The 13246-nt window shown below is 38.4% G+C and overlaps 2 protein-coding genes across 4 annotated transcripts in view; one reads left to right on the plus strand and one right to left on the minus strand.

Moving 5' to 3' along the window:
• Positions 1 to 2713, minus strand: part of galt (galactose-1-phosphate uridylyltransferase) — a 96681-nt gene extending 93968 nt beyond the window's left edge. The window contains exon 1 of one of the 3 annotated variants that reach the window (XM_085463330.1): positions 2308 to 2706. In XM_085463330.1, coding sequence (XP_085319456.1) covers positions 2308 to 2344 — 37 coding nt within the window. In that variant the 5' untranslated portion in view covers positions 2345 to 2706. Of the gene's footprint in view, positions 1 to 2307 lie in introns of all 3 variants that reach the window. The other 2 variants (XM_085463332.1, XM_085463331.1) reach the window with 2 other exon arrangements.
• Positions 2714 to 2792: 79 nt separating this feature from the next.
• Positions 2793 to 9558, plus strand: sigmar1 (sigma non-opioid intracellular receptor 1). Its single transcript, XM_085463333.1, has 5 exons — positions 2793 to 3028; positions 3157 to 3208; positions 3611 to 3759; positions 5190 to 5282; positions 7523 to 9558. The coding sequence occupies exons 1-5, from the start codon at positions 2884 to 2886 to the stop codon at positions 7750 to 7752; spliced, it is 669 nt and encodes a 222-aa protein (XP_085319459.1). The 5' UTR covers positions 2793 to 2883; the 3' UTR covers positions 7753 to 9558.
• The last annotated feature ends 3688 nt before the right edge of the window (positions 9559 to 13246 follow it).

Raw genomic sequence — 13246 nt, forward strand, 5'->3', positions numbered from 1 at the left:
TCAAAAAAAGCGCCCCTCCGACAGCCAAACCCATCTGTTCTCTGATTGGATTGTTACATTTGTGATTGACCACCAATTCACCAATCAGATGAAAGGAAGAAAAATAGGGTCAAAATTCATACTTGTAACTTGCAGGGTTTTTTTGGCTAAGTCCACACAAAAATCTTTTTTACGCACACACAAATCTTTTTTACACATACAAATCTTTTTTACACACACAAATCTTTTTTACGCACGCACAAATCTTTTTTACACACACAAATCCTGATTTACAAGTACAAAACTGATTTACAAGTACAAAATATTTATGACCACATTTTGAGCCCATAGGTCTCCAACCTTTTTGCGCCACGGACCAGTTTATGCCCGACACTATTGTCATGGACCGGCCTTTAAGGTGTCGCGGATAAATACAACAGAATAAAACTAAAGAAAAAAAAAAATTATTCATAACACACATGAAAAGACCCAGGAAAACAGAGTAAACGATAAAAACGATAACAAAATAACGCTGAAAACCGATAAAAACCCTGAAAACTATACATTTCACACCTGAGCCTCAACTCTCGCGGCCCGGTACCAAACGACTCACGGACCGGTACCGGTCCGAGGCCCGGGGGTTGGAGACCGCTGATTAAGAGGACCCGAGGGAAGCTCGGAAAGCTAAGCAGAAGTTATTTGGAGAGGAGAGTGACTGCCGCTGGTTGAAAAGAGAGGTATAAAAACTTCAGTGGTGTGGAAACATTATGGGTTTCCGGAGTCAGACGTGGATCAAGTAGACATAGTGTGTAAACTTTGCTACAATGTTGTAGCGGCACCACAAAGCAACACTGCAAAGTTCACTAAACATAGATGTTTACATTTTTCATTTATTTTTTATATTGCAAACATTTGCACTGTTATCAGTATTTGCACACTATTTTATTATTTTTTGACAATCTTTAAAGTCATTATTCAATACATTGTTGTTGTTAAATAAATATCGTCAAATAATCGAGATCTCAATTTCAGTGAAAATAATCGTGATTATCATTTTTGCCATAATCGAGCAGACCTACTGGACAGTTTTGGAAAGTGTGAAGGAAGGCATAAATCTTGGACTTTTAACTTTATTTTCATACGTTTCACAGCTTTAATAACAAAAAACCTCCCCTATGGGCCATGCTACACCAAAGGAATTAGGTAACAGATAGAAAATTAAATTAAACAACAGGAAGTTCCTTTTTGTTCAATAGAAATGTCTGGGTATTTTTTACAGTGGGTACACAAAAAAGGACATTTTCCATAAAAAAACAAAACAAAACAAAAATCTTTGTGTTTTATACTTTTTCAGTAATTTTACACATTTATTTCTTACAATTTCTTTAAATCACTACAGAAAAGGTTATTCGGGCCCTGAACCAGGTATAGGACTGGACTCTCCCACACACATCACATCACTATAAGACTGGACTCTCACACACATCACATCACCACACGCACTCTGGTTTTTCTTCATGCACACTTCCTATAATTTATAATCTCTTTCTGCTACTTGCACATTTTTTTACTGTAAATTTCTAAGTTAAATCTGTAAATTTTGTAATAACCTGTAAATTGTAAATACTGTAAAACCACTGTCATTTAATGGTCGGGCATTGCATTGCACAGCTACAAGCATTTCACCTCATGTCATACTGTGTATGGTTGTGTGTGTGACAAATAAAATTTGAATTTGAAACTGCACTTTTTTCTTATATTAAAATATCTCAAGGTTTAATTTGTGTATCAAACTTTTTTACAGTGACAGATCAAAGTTGGGTGCATCTTACCCACGATGTACAATGAGTTTGACATTCCCGATTTAAACATTTACTATTACTTATAAGAAACACCTCAAAAAGCATTCAGGAGCAGGTTTTGTAGCTACAACATGAACTACAGGAACTACAGGAACTACAGGAACTACAGTCACAAGACAGCTGGCAGACTCAGCATGTCTGTCAGGCCGACAGGGGAAAAAGTGCAGGGTACAACATAACTAAAGACTTTGTGTAAACTCCTATAACCTACCAGTGAATTAGAGTAGTGAACAAGCCCCGAAGCATGACTGAATACATTTTAGCTTTAACTGTTTCCAGTGCAGTACCTTTTTGGTAAACAATAATGAAGAACTCGGGAAATTATAGAAGTCATTTTGACGCTTAAACATTAAGGCAAACTGACAAATTTAAGAAGTCCTACTCATTATCCAGTGTCTGTCATTGGATATAGTGAGTGATTGAAATTAGCTTTTTAACGTTTGTAAATTCACAAAATAATGCGTACCTTTTGGGTCAAAACTGACGTCTTGCTTCCCGCTCATGTCGGTAACTCACTGTTTCACAGCTGTCTCCTCCTCGGTGTTCTTTTTTTGAACCATGAGCTTTCTCTGGACTTTAGCGTATGACGCTAAATCAACACGGTCCACAACAAACCTTGGCCTACTTCCTGTTTTGTTGACAAGCGAAAGGTTGCTATTGTGCACAAGCCGGTATGCAATGGCACACTTCTAAAAATCTAAACAAATAAGTAAGTAAATAAGACTGAAAACGTCAAACTAAGGATAATTGGTCATTAGACTGTTACCACCCAATACAGCAGCCTGAAATGTTTAGCTTTGGTCAACTGGTTTTTTTTTAAATATGATATTTTAATGTCTTTAGAAAAAGACGGTTTTGCATTGTGCTGGCAACCCTGGAGTCGCGCGCTGCCTACGCTACTGACTCGGCCCATGATTGGCTAAGCGTAAAGTTCCCTCCCTCACCTGACCAGGAAGAGGCTGTGAGCGGAGCACCACGCCAGTCCGCCTCCCTATATGCATGTAGCCAAACCTGTCTGTGTGTCTGTGCGTTTTGTTCAGCCATGTCCCTGCTCAAAATCATTTTAAGACTTCTGGTGTTCGCCGGAGTCACCGTCCTGACCGTGCTGTTGTTGCGGTATTGGTTGGCCAGCAAGCAGTATGTGTTCAACAAAGAAGACGTCGCCAAATTGGCCAAACAGTATGCAGGTGAGTTTGGGTTTGCATGTGAAAAAAGTTGCCACTTCATTTCGTTTATATTTAAAGCGAAGCTAATTTTGGTTGCCTGAACTGCCATATCTGCATGTCCTGTGCATTTTAAATGTGTCTGTTCTCAGGACAGGACCATGAGCAAGCTTTCTCCAAAGTGGTGGTGGAGCTGAGAAAAAGGTAACGATACCGTTACACGCAGGCTTGCATGTATCAGGCAGCTTGTGGTTGCTTCTGTACAATTTCCATCACTATTAGGTTGTTTAAGCTACTTATTAGCTGCAACATGATGCAACTTATCTCTTCAGCATGTGCTCATTTCACTTCATTCTTTCTTGGTATAGTATGGATGTCTTATTCACTTTCATTTTTTAATACTGTATGAAAAATTGGTGTAGTCTAAAATAAAGCCAAAGTGAAAGTTGTCCATAATGATTTCTTTGACCTTGAGGTACTTTCCTCCGATTTTCCTACTAAAACTCAAAACTGGTAAATTTGCACAGAAAACTCTCACTTGGTATTCAGATTATTAATCCGTTTTTTAACGTTAAATAAATGGCTAACAAAGTATATTTGAACTAGGTATCCTGGACACATCCTCCCTGATGAGGACTTGCAGTGGGTGTTTGTGAATGCTGGAGGCTGGATGGGCTCCATGTGTGTCCTCCATGCCTCTCTCACAGAGTACTTGATACTGTTTGGCACTGCGGTGGACACTGGAGGACACTCAGGTGAGGAAGGAGAGCAGTTAAAGAGAGATACCGTATTTCCCGGACTACAAAGCGCACCTAAATATTAGCCGCACAAGCTAAAATCAGGGGAAAATCCTGTTTTGTACATACATTAGCCGCACCTGACCAAAAGCCGCAGGTGTTTCAATGTTGACTTATCATATGTAAGAGAATATGCACAAAGGGAATTGTCAGGAAAGAGATGGCTGTTTGGAGACATCACTTTTATTAATATTTTGAAAAACAAGTTATGGGTACATATTTGCACATGTAGTACATAACAGTAGCCTACAGCACACCAGAAAAATAGATTCGGACTACCTTTTAGGCTCAGGTGCAGTGACACAGCTTTAACAAGAAGAAAAGTCAGTCATTCACCACCATCTTTCTCTTCTTCCTACGCACTAAAACCACCAAAGTCCTCTTCTCCAGTGTCGGATACAAACAGGCTCAGGATGGCTTCGTCATCCACTCTTCTTCTCTCCTTCGTTGTCACTTTCAAAACCAAAGAAATCCTCATTGTCAGTTTCAGAGTCGAACACCCTCAGAAGGGCCGTGGCGGTGTCCTCCTCTCCATCATGCAGCAGTCCAGCCCTTCAAAATCCGTTGGTGATCGTGGATGTTTTCACACTTTTCCACGCTGTCAGAATCCACCGGTGGAGTTGGGCATAACTTGCTTTTTGGGCATAACTTGCAAGTTTATCGCCGCTCATCATCCACGACTCCCGCTGAACGCGTAGCGCTACTTTGAAGTTTGTTTTTCGCGCTACTTCGTACGGCACTACGTTGCCTGGCGGACGGACATGTGACTAACATACCACTCTTGAACCCCGATCCTTCCGCCAGGCAACGTAGTGCCGTACAACAGCGGAACAAACAAAACAAATCGTCTTACGATATGACAAAAATCACGGACAATCCATAGAAAAGCCGCACCTGACTAAAAGCCGCAGGGTTCAAAGCTTGTGCAAAAAGTAGCGGCTTATAGCCCGACATTTACAGTACATAGATGGATCAGCTCCAAAAAAAGTTTTTTTTGTGTAAGTTGACGTAAACATCTGCAGACATAATGGTTTTGGGGAACAAGTTACTCTAGAGCAGGATACTCTGATCTCAAAGTTGAAATCTGCTGGAGTTATTTACAGTATGGTGTCAGATATGAAGGGATGAATTGCCCTTCTTATGCTCTAAAGTGAAGTCAGTCTGAAGCACCCCCATTCCAGTCCAAGTCCTTACAATGTTGCACAGTGGGCTACAACTTGATCCTTGCAATCTAGGAGATGCTGATATATAGTCCCATTCTTAGTCCCAACAATAATATTTGATTTGTGACATGATTTACAGAAGACTATTGGAATTGTATGTTTAGAAAACTATAAATACTCTGAATTGTATCATTTTGACTCTTTGCATCTTGCTGTTTCTCTCAGGTCGTTATTGGGCTGAGATTTCTGATACCATCATTTCTGGAACCTTCAGACAGTGGAAAGAGGGGACAACCAAGAGTGAAATATACTATCCTGGTAATGCATTAACTCATTACAATATTCAATTTTGCATTTATACACAATGGAAACTTTAATGTATCTCAATAACTATAATATTTTTTTTCGTTTGTTTGTTTTTTGTTTTGTTTTTGCACAAATTGGCTGGACATTTTCTTTCAAGATTTTTTGATAGAGAGCAGGAATGATGATTTTAAATATGGCAAGTTGTTCAGTTCCTAAAGCAGCCCCAGACCATCACAGTACCACCACCATGTTTGACTGTTAGGATGATGTTCTTTTTATGAAATAGTATGTTATTTTATTTTTTTAAACAGATGTAATGGGACATAAACCCTCCAAAATGTTAAACTTCTTCAATACTTCACTAAAATATTTTCCCAAAAGGCTTGAGGATCAAGATGTTTTTGCCAAATGTTGTTCTGGGTTCTTTTGTGACCTCCGGGAATAGTCATTGAGGCACGAGTCATCTTGCAGTAATTTTGGTAACCTGCCTACTCTTGGAAAATTCCGATTTCAAGTTTTCTCCATTCATGGATAATGGCTCGTTCTTTGGAGTTCCAAAGTCTTAAAAACGGCTTTGTACCCTTTCCACACTAATAGATGTCAATGACTTTGTTTCTCATCTGTTCTTGAATTTCTTTAGATTGTGGCATGATATGTTGCTTTTTGAGATCTTTTAGAGGACTTCACTTTGTGAAACAGATTCTGTTTAAGTGATTTCTTGATTCATCAGGTCTGGCAGAAATCAGGCCTGCGTGTGACTACTGAAATTAAACTGGTTAATTACCCTCTTATGATTTAACAAGAGGGGTAGGGCTGCATGATTTTGCATAAAATGAGAATCACGATTTTTTTTTTTTTTTTTGGCTTAGAATTGAGATCACGATTCTCTCACGATTTTCTTTTCCAGTATAAATATTTATTGCACTTATTAACTGCACTTCATAACAGTTGAGACTGAACATAAAAACAATAAATAAACATAAAAACAACAAATGTCTCACGTTTTGTTGTTGCCGCAAAATGTTGTACTGCTTGAAATTCCGTCTCCACCGTTGCTCGATGCTGCGTGTAGTGCAACAATAGAAAAATAGTTGCGGGACGGCACTGTGTAGCGTTTCAGAATCAGAATCAGAAAGGGTTTTATTGCCAAATGTTGAGCAGGTTTACAACATTAGGAAATTGCTGCGGTGCTTCAGTGCAAACATACTGTCATAAATTGCGCTTAAATAGACATGAAAAAATAAAAGTAAGAATAAGAATTAAAAGTGCTACGTAGAAAGATATATACATGAGTGCAGGTGGTGATCAGTGCCAAAACATGGAATGATGCAGTGAACACAGCGTAGGGTCATGTGTTAGTGGTGGGAACAGTCGTACGTTTATTGTTCATGTGTCCAACAGCGGAGAGGAAGAAACCTCTCTTATGGCGAGAGGTTCTCGCCATAAGAGAGGTTTGTCTAGGGTGTTGATCATTTTCCTAAATCCCTCGTTTTGCACAGTGTTGATGGGAGCCATATCTTTGGTCAGGTGATAAGTAATAGCCTCCGTAATTTCTTTGTGCCTGCGAGAGTTCGACGTGTATAGGGAAGCGCTGTATAAGGTTCTCGTTATTGATGTTTGGGTGGTTGACCGGGACGGATTTTCTCCTGTCACTTTCTCGTCATCCCTGACGTGCTCTCCGTTGTTTTTTCCCTGCTAATTTTAGCATCACACGGCGCAGCTTCTGTATCACGTGGTATAAGGCTCCGCCCTTGTCATTTGTTGAGCACGAAGAGTGAGCGCTTGTTTTCATGCAGAGTACGTCCCGGATCAAAATGCGGCACAATCGGCGTCGTCCTTTTTTTTTTTTTTTTTTTTTTTTTTTTTTTTTTTTTTTTTTTTTTTTAAATCGTTGTCATTTGGAAATGAGATCGCACATAAGTATGAATCGAGATCGCGATTTTCTAACGATTAATCGTGCAGCCCTAAAGAGGGGGTATTTATTTTTGTCACATCGGGCCAGGTAGCTCTGGATAGCTTCCCATTTTAAATAAAATAATTTAAACCACATTTTAATTTACTTTAATTATCTTTGTCTAATGTTAAAATTTGATTACCTGAAACATGTAGGTGTAACAATATGCAAAAGAGAAAAAAATCAGGCTGTTGGTAAATAAGTTTTCACAGCACAGTATGTTATTAGCTAAACTCCTGTAGTATTATTGGGTAGTAGTAATTTTTTTTTCCTGTTCTTTCATATTCTTTACCCACAGGTGACACTATTGTGCATGCTGTAGGAGAGGCTACGTCAGTCCAGTGGAGTGCCGGGACTTGGATGGTGGAGTATGGCAGAGGATTCATCCCTTCCACGCTGGGCTTTGCTTTAGCAGACACCTTTTTCAGCACCCAGGACTTCCTCACAATGTACTACACTTTTAATGCCTACATGAAGGGTTTGCTACTTGAAGCTGGTACACTACTTACAGAAGCTGGAGTTTTCTAAGGCAAAATAGAGTCCTAGATGATTGCACATGGACATTACCATCAAATCTTGTGCTGTGACATTTTCTTCCCAACCACTAAAATCTGGTAGAGGAGAGACTTGCTGATAATTCAGAGTGCTGACATTTAATATTTTTATATGAAATTGTAGACAATCCAAATTTACATTGGTACAGTTGATCATCTTCATTGACTCTCTTGACCCTCATAAAGGCTATGCAAAAGAAAATGTCTTACTCCATTTCACCGTAACATTTGGCATGAGATTTCAAACTGAGCCAAATCACCCAAACAAACATTGCATTCTGAATGGCAGCCTTCCTTACTTTACCTCGATTTTAACAGTGAAACTAAGCATCAGGTCATTAAACATTCCACTGAGAGCTCAGACTGCCTCCAGAGTCAGAATGACTAATAAAAGGAAAGAAAATCCATATTATTAGGATCCAATTTAAAGATGAAAGCCTTAAAGCTTATTTTGCCAAATTTATCATTCTTTTGATAAAAATAAGGCAATATATGCAACCAGGTTTGGTTGTGTTTACTTCTTCATAACCAATGATTTTTACAAATAAATACTGATATTCAAAGTGGTTTTTTTTGCAGGCCAATCTTTCAAAACAAATATGCAATGTTTAATCTGGATTGTAAAACCTACAGTAATGTATATAATGCACAGCTAAAGTCACTATTTTCTTATTAGATGCCAATTTCCACTTTGTGCAGATTCTCTGCAGATGAGGTCTATTGTAAATGTAGCTGCATTAGGATTCGGGCTCTCTAAGCTACTCTCGGTGAGAAGATGCAAAAAAGAGAAATTCTGTTCTTAGCTTTTAAAGCTTCTCTTGGCATTGGCCACCATTTACCGATTCAAAGCTCACCTTTTGTGTACCATGTGTCTTTTGAAGGTGTTAAAAACCTGGGAGGATATGCTAATGAAAGCTCTCGTCTTGTCAGCTGTGCGAACCTTGGTGGTTTTATTTTTATTTTAACCTGTCTCTGCTCGAGCTCATCTTCAGAGCTACATCATTGTGGCAACCACCAAATTTTCTGACTAGATGTGTGTGGTTTTGACTTTTTTTTTTTTTTTTTATCTCAGAACTGTGGAGGTTAAGGTGGAAAACTGAAATCCTTTCAAACAATAAAGCAAAACATTTACATCACATACTGTACATACTGTGGTAGGACACCAATGATGTTATTTGGAGAAACTCTTTAAAATGTTTGTGCAAGTCATTTAAGGTAAGAAAATGGGAAAACACGGTTGTATCATACTACAGACTTCTGCTAGGTTTACCTGTAATTCTGTCATTTTCTAATTTTACAGAATGGTTTAATTATGTAAACTTGATTACTTTTTTTTTTTTGTCAAAAATGTTCTGAGCTCAAATAGCCTATAAATTAACTTGAATAATACTGGACTCTGACCAAGCTACTTGGCTTCAGTATCTGCAACTTCCGTTCCTGGTCTTGAATTTTGCACTGGCCGACTGGGAGGGCTAAATATCTACATCCTATTGTAGCACTGTGGATAAATGTAATTGTGGTGTTTTACACTGCTGCTGATTGTGTTCTCAGTTTGTATCTTTTCATGTAAAACAGCCTTATTTTCAGGCTAATGGCTGAACTTACTAAGAGCTATGTAGGGTTTCTAGTCTAGTGAAAATGTGCTGTTACTACTCTAACTGATGTTAATTAGAAGCAGCATCAGTAGCAGTGCATTCTCAGATGAATTGTAATACTGTACCAGATGTGCAATTTACTCGGGGTTAAGAATGAAACTGACGGTGCCAAAAGAAATAAATGTCTTTGAACTTAATAGAAGTGTGTTTTGCTTATTTCTCTCTATACTGTGTATTTAATCAAGGCAATGAGCGGACGACTGGCATATAAACAGTAGCTGTCAATATTTGATCTTGGCTGCCTTATTCATAATAGAATTGTGAAATGACATTTAATATTTCATTGCAATGGTATTGAATCCATAAAAAGTGCCTTTGCCATGATGCTCCAATGCTAAACACAAGATGAGTGAAATCTCAAGCTTGACACTCCAAATCCTTTATTGTAAATACTCAATGGTCAGATGGTATTTAATAAATCTGGTCATCAGATGAGAAGACAAATATATCAGTCCTCATCTCTGTCTGTAAATGTCTCAGGCAACCTGGTTGTGTTTCATATACACAGAGGTGTGTGGTAGATTTTTGTGTGATATGTATAACTAGGTAACTATATACACTATATATCTATGTGCACTGAACATACATATTTTAACTTTCATGTAGAGTCTTAAGCACAAGACATTTTGCTTCACCGAGGTTTATTAAGGTTTTACAGTAACAGGGCAGTTAATACTGTTGAGAGTTCGCCTAAATAACTCACTCTCCAGCTCCGGTAACTAACCTTCCCTAATACACACTCAATGTCTTTCATGAAGTACAACCAAAAGAATAAGTAAAAGTAAGTAAGTAAAACTTTATTTATATAGCACCTTTCAAGATAAAAATCACAAAGTCCTTCACAGAAGCTAAAACCTAAAAATATTGTAACAGAGATCCTGAACACGTCACAACTAAAATATCATACGATATAATCACACACACACACACACACACACACACACTATGAACCTACACTGAAGTGTTTTTTCCAAGATTTAATAATTAGGATTAATGTGTGATGTTTGACCGTGTCATGACCTATTGTGATAAGCCAAAGCCAAAGGGTAGCTGGAGTCCTGACTGGCCTCTGGCCAAGACCTTGGCCGCTACCTGAACCCTGCAGCTGTGTTTGGACGGGTGGGAAAGTTACCCAGCAGCAGGGGGCGGGGATACTGGTCCCTATATATCAGGGGACCAGAGGACACCCCAGCACTTTTTCCCCTCTGCTGTTTCTCTCTGTCTGCCTCTGTGTTGCTCTGCTGTCTGTGCTTAAGGCTGTACACCCTGGGGTTTTGCTTTGCTTGTTTTCTGCTTTGTAATTCTCTTGCTAAATGTCTGTATGTATTTTTCCTGCTGTTCATATGATTCAGTGTATTAAACTCTGTTCCAAGAATTCTACTCTTTTCCAGAGCATCTTTTTGAGTGTCTTGATTTTAATTGGATCTAAAAGAGGTTGGATCTCCACATCGTTGGTGGGAGAAGGTTATCAGGTTGGCTTCAAAATTTGCGACCACATGTGATAGGCATTTGTGTTGTACATTTGCTTAAAGCTGTAGAATATCCTTGCTGTTGCTTGTTCACCTATTTATATATACTGTATATATTATACACTCATTAGACAATTAGGTACTTCTTGCTAGTACTGTGTTGAACTCCCATTTGCCTTCTGAAGTATTCCTCAGTGATTTTGGTCAATATTGGCATTAGAGCATCACACAGTTGCTTCAAATGTATTACGTGCACATCTGTGACACAAACCTCCCATCACAGCATATCCCAAAAGGTGCTCTACTGGATTGAGACCTGTGACTGTAGAGTCCATTTTAGTAAAGTGAACTGATTGTTATGTTCAAGAATTTTTTTTATCTGAGCTGCTTTGTGACATGGTGTGCTATCCTGTTGGAAGCAGCCATTAGAAGATGGGTACACTGTACTCACAAAGGCATGGGCATCAGCAACGCTCAGTTGGTACTAAAGTGTCCAAATTGTGCCAAGAAAATATCACACACACACTCAAAAAAATGAAATTGGGTGGTTGTTACATGCATAAGATCCAAACTTGTAATTTGAACTAAATAATTCCATGTTTTTAAGGTGAACGTAATTAAATCATGTAGCATCTGCATGAAATTCAGCAACTTAATTTGTTCTTGTTGAGATGACATCATACAATCTAGTAAGAGTGGCTGGATCCAGGCAACTAACCGCTCTTACTAGATTGTATGATGTCATCTCAACAAGAACAAATTAAGTTGCTGAATGATTTAATTACGTTCACCATAAAAACATGGAATTATTTAGTTCAAATTACAAGTTTGGATCTTATGCATGTAACAACCACCCAATTTGATTTTGGGGGTCGACTCACGAAATTCACAAGATCACATTAGATGTCAAACCACAGGAAAATCAGTGGGGTTACAAGAGGAAGACAACCACACCACGTGTATGCTGTTACTATTTCTTGTGGTTTAACTTGTCAAGAACAACAACATAAAGCATCATCAAGCATAGCTTTCCTACTTTTGTTAAGTCTGTATTGACAGATTAATGCCATGGTGGTTCGTGCTGTTGCCTCAGAGGAAGAAGATCCTGTGTTCAAATCCACAATGTGGCGAAGTTTGCAGTGGGTTCTCTCTGTGTACTGTGGTTTCCTCCACAGTTAAAAGTCATGCAGTTGTAAGGGTAACTGGTTATTCTAAATTGCCCAAAGGTGTTAAAGTGCAAATGATTGTTTGTCTCTGTATGATTGACTGGCGACCTGTCCAGGATGTACCCTGTCCCTCTTGCCCTATCACTTCCGCAGCCCAGATAAAGCTAAGAAGATGGGTGGATTGGAAGTTGCTGTAAATCCATTGATTTCTTTTTTTGGTTGAACATTACTTAATATGAATACATGTACTACAGACATAAGTTACATTTCATTCATTCAACAAGATTATCATTGGTGTAACAAACAAATATTTTACTAGTTCATGTAACAAGACTGATTTTTGATGTGCCAAAGTGTTTAAACAATATAAGATGGATTTAAATAAATTTAATTAGACTAACGTGGTGCAAACATGTTGATTGAACAAAAGTCAAATTAATTGAATGTTAATGTTAATATTATGTTAAACCTACACACATATATCGTGTTGAGACAACACAATCAAGATGGATTAATATAACGTGATTTGTTTAGATGGAATATAAGTGGCAAGATAAAATTACGTTCATCCAATGAATTATTTTTTTGAGTGCAACTTTATACCACCGGCACCCTTTCATGTTGTTTATTGCAAATTCTGGCTACCATCTGCTTGTGACCTTGACATGTCATCTTGATGGCATCTACATGCCTAGATGCCATGAGCTGCTGACATGTCATTGTCTGATTAGATAATTGCACTACCAATCACTGAACAGGTGTACCTATTAAAGTTTTCAACAAATGCATATACTTTAATATTCCCTTATTCCTGCTAGTCTATTGTGTGTGTGTTACCATGTTATCTTAAATATAGGTTTAATGTCAGCCTAACAGACTGGCTTGACCTCATTACCGTTTTGCTCTTTAAGCTCTTTGGGGGAGATTTATTCAGAATCGAAGCTGGACAACCAGTGTTGAAATACCAGCGTGATTGAGCAGGAGCTGCACCTAATGGGATAGACAACACTCTCTTTAACTAATTGTTTGGCTTATTCCAGGGTGTTTATGTCCTCCCACTGGTTGCTGGAGTTGTGCAAATACATGTCTCTGTGTGTATGTCTGCCCCTGGAGACACACATGCACACAAAGAGTTAGAGCACAATAGTTACTAAGGATGGACACAAGCATGCCCTCAA

This window comes from Copadichromis virginalis, linkage group LG7, assembly GCF_057382275.1.
Source record: "Copadichromis virginalis isolate Kocher_CV1m ecotype Utaka linkage group LG7, C_Virginalis_male_GT1.1, whole genome shotgun sequence".
Lineage (NCBI taxonomy): Eukaryota > Metazoa > Chordata > Actinopteri > Cichliformes > Cichlidae > Copadichromis > Copadichromis virginalis.

What these genes read in the sequence shown, in the direction of transcription:
- sigmar1 (XM_085463333.1), top strand. Translation starts at nt 2,884, where the DNA reads ATGTCCCTGCTCAAAATCATTTTAAGACTTCTGGTGTTCGCCGGAGTC. An exon ending in ATTGGCCAAACAGTATGCAG is followed by an intron (nt 3,029 to 3,156) that starts GTGAGTTTGGGT and finishes GTCTGTTCTCAG; the next exon opens with GACAGGACCATGAGCAAGCT. An exon ending in GTGGTGGAGCTGAGAAAAAG is followed by an intron (nt 3,209 to 3,610) that starts GTAACGATACCG and finishes TATTTGAACTAG; the next exon opens with GTATCCTGGACACATCCTCC.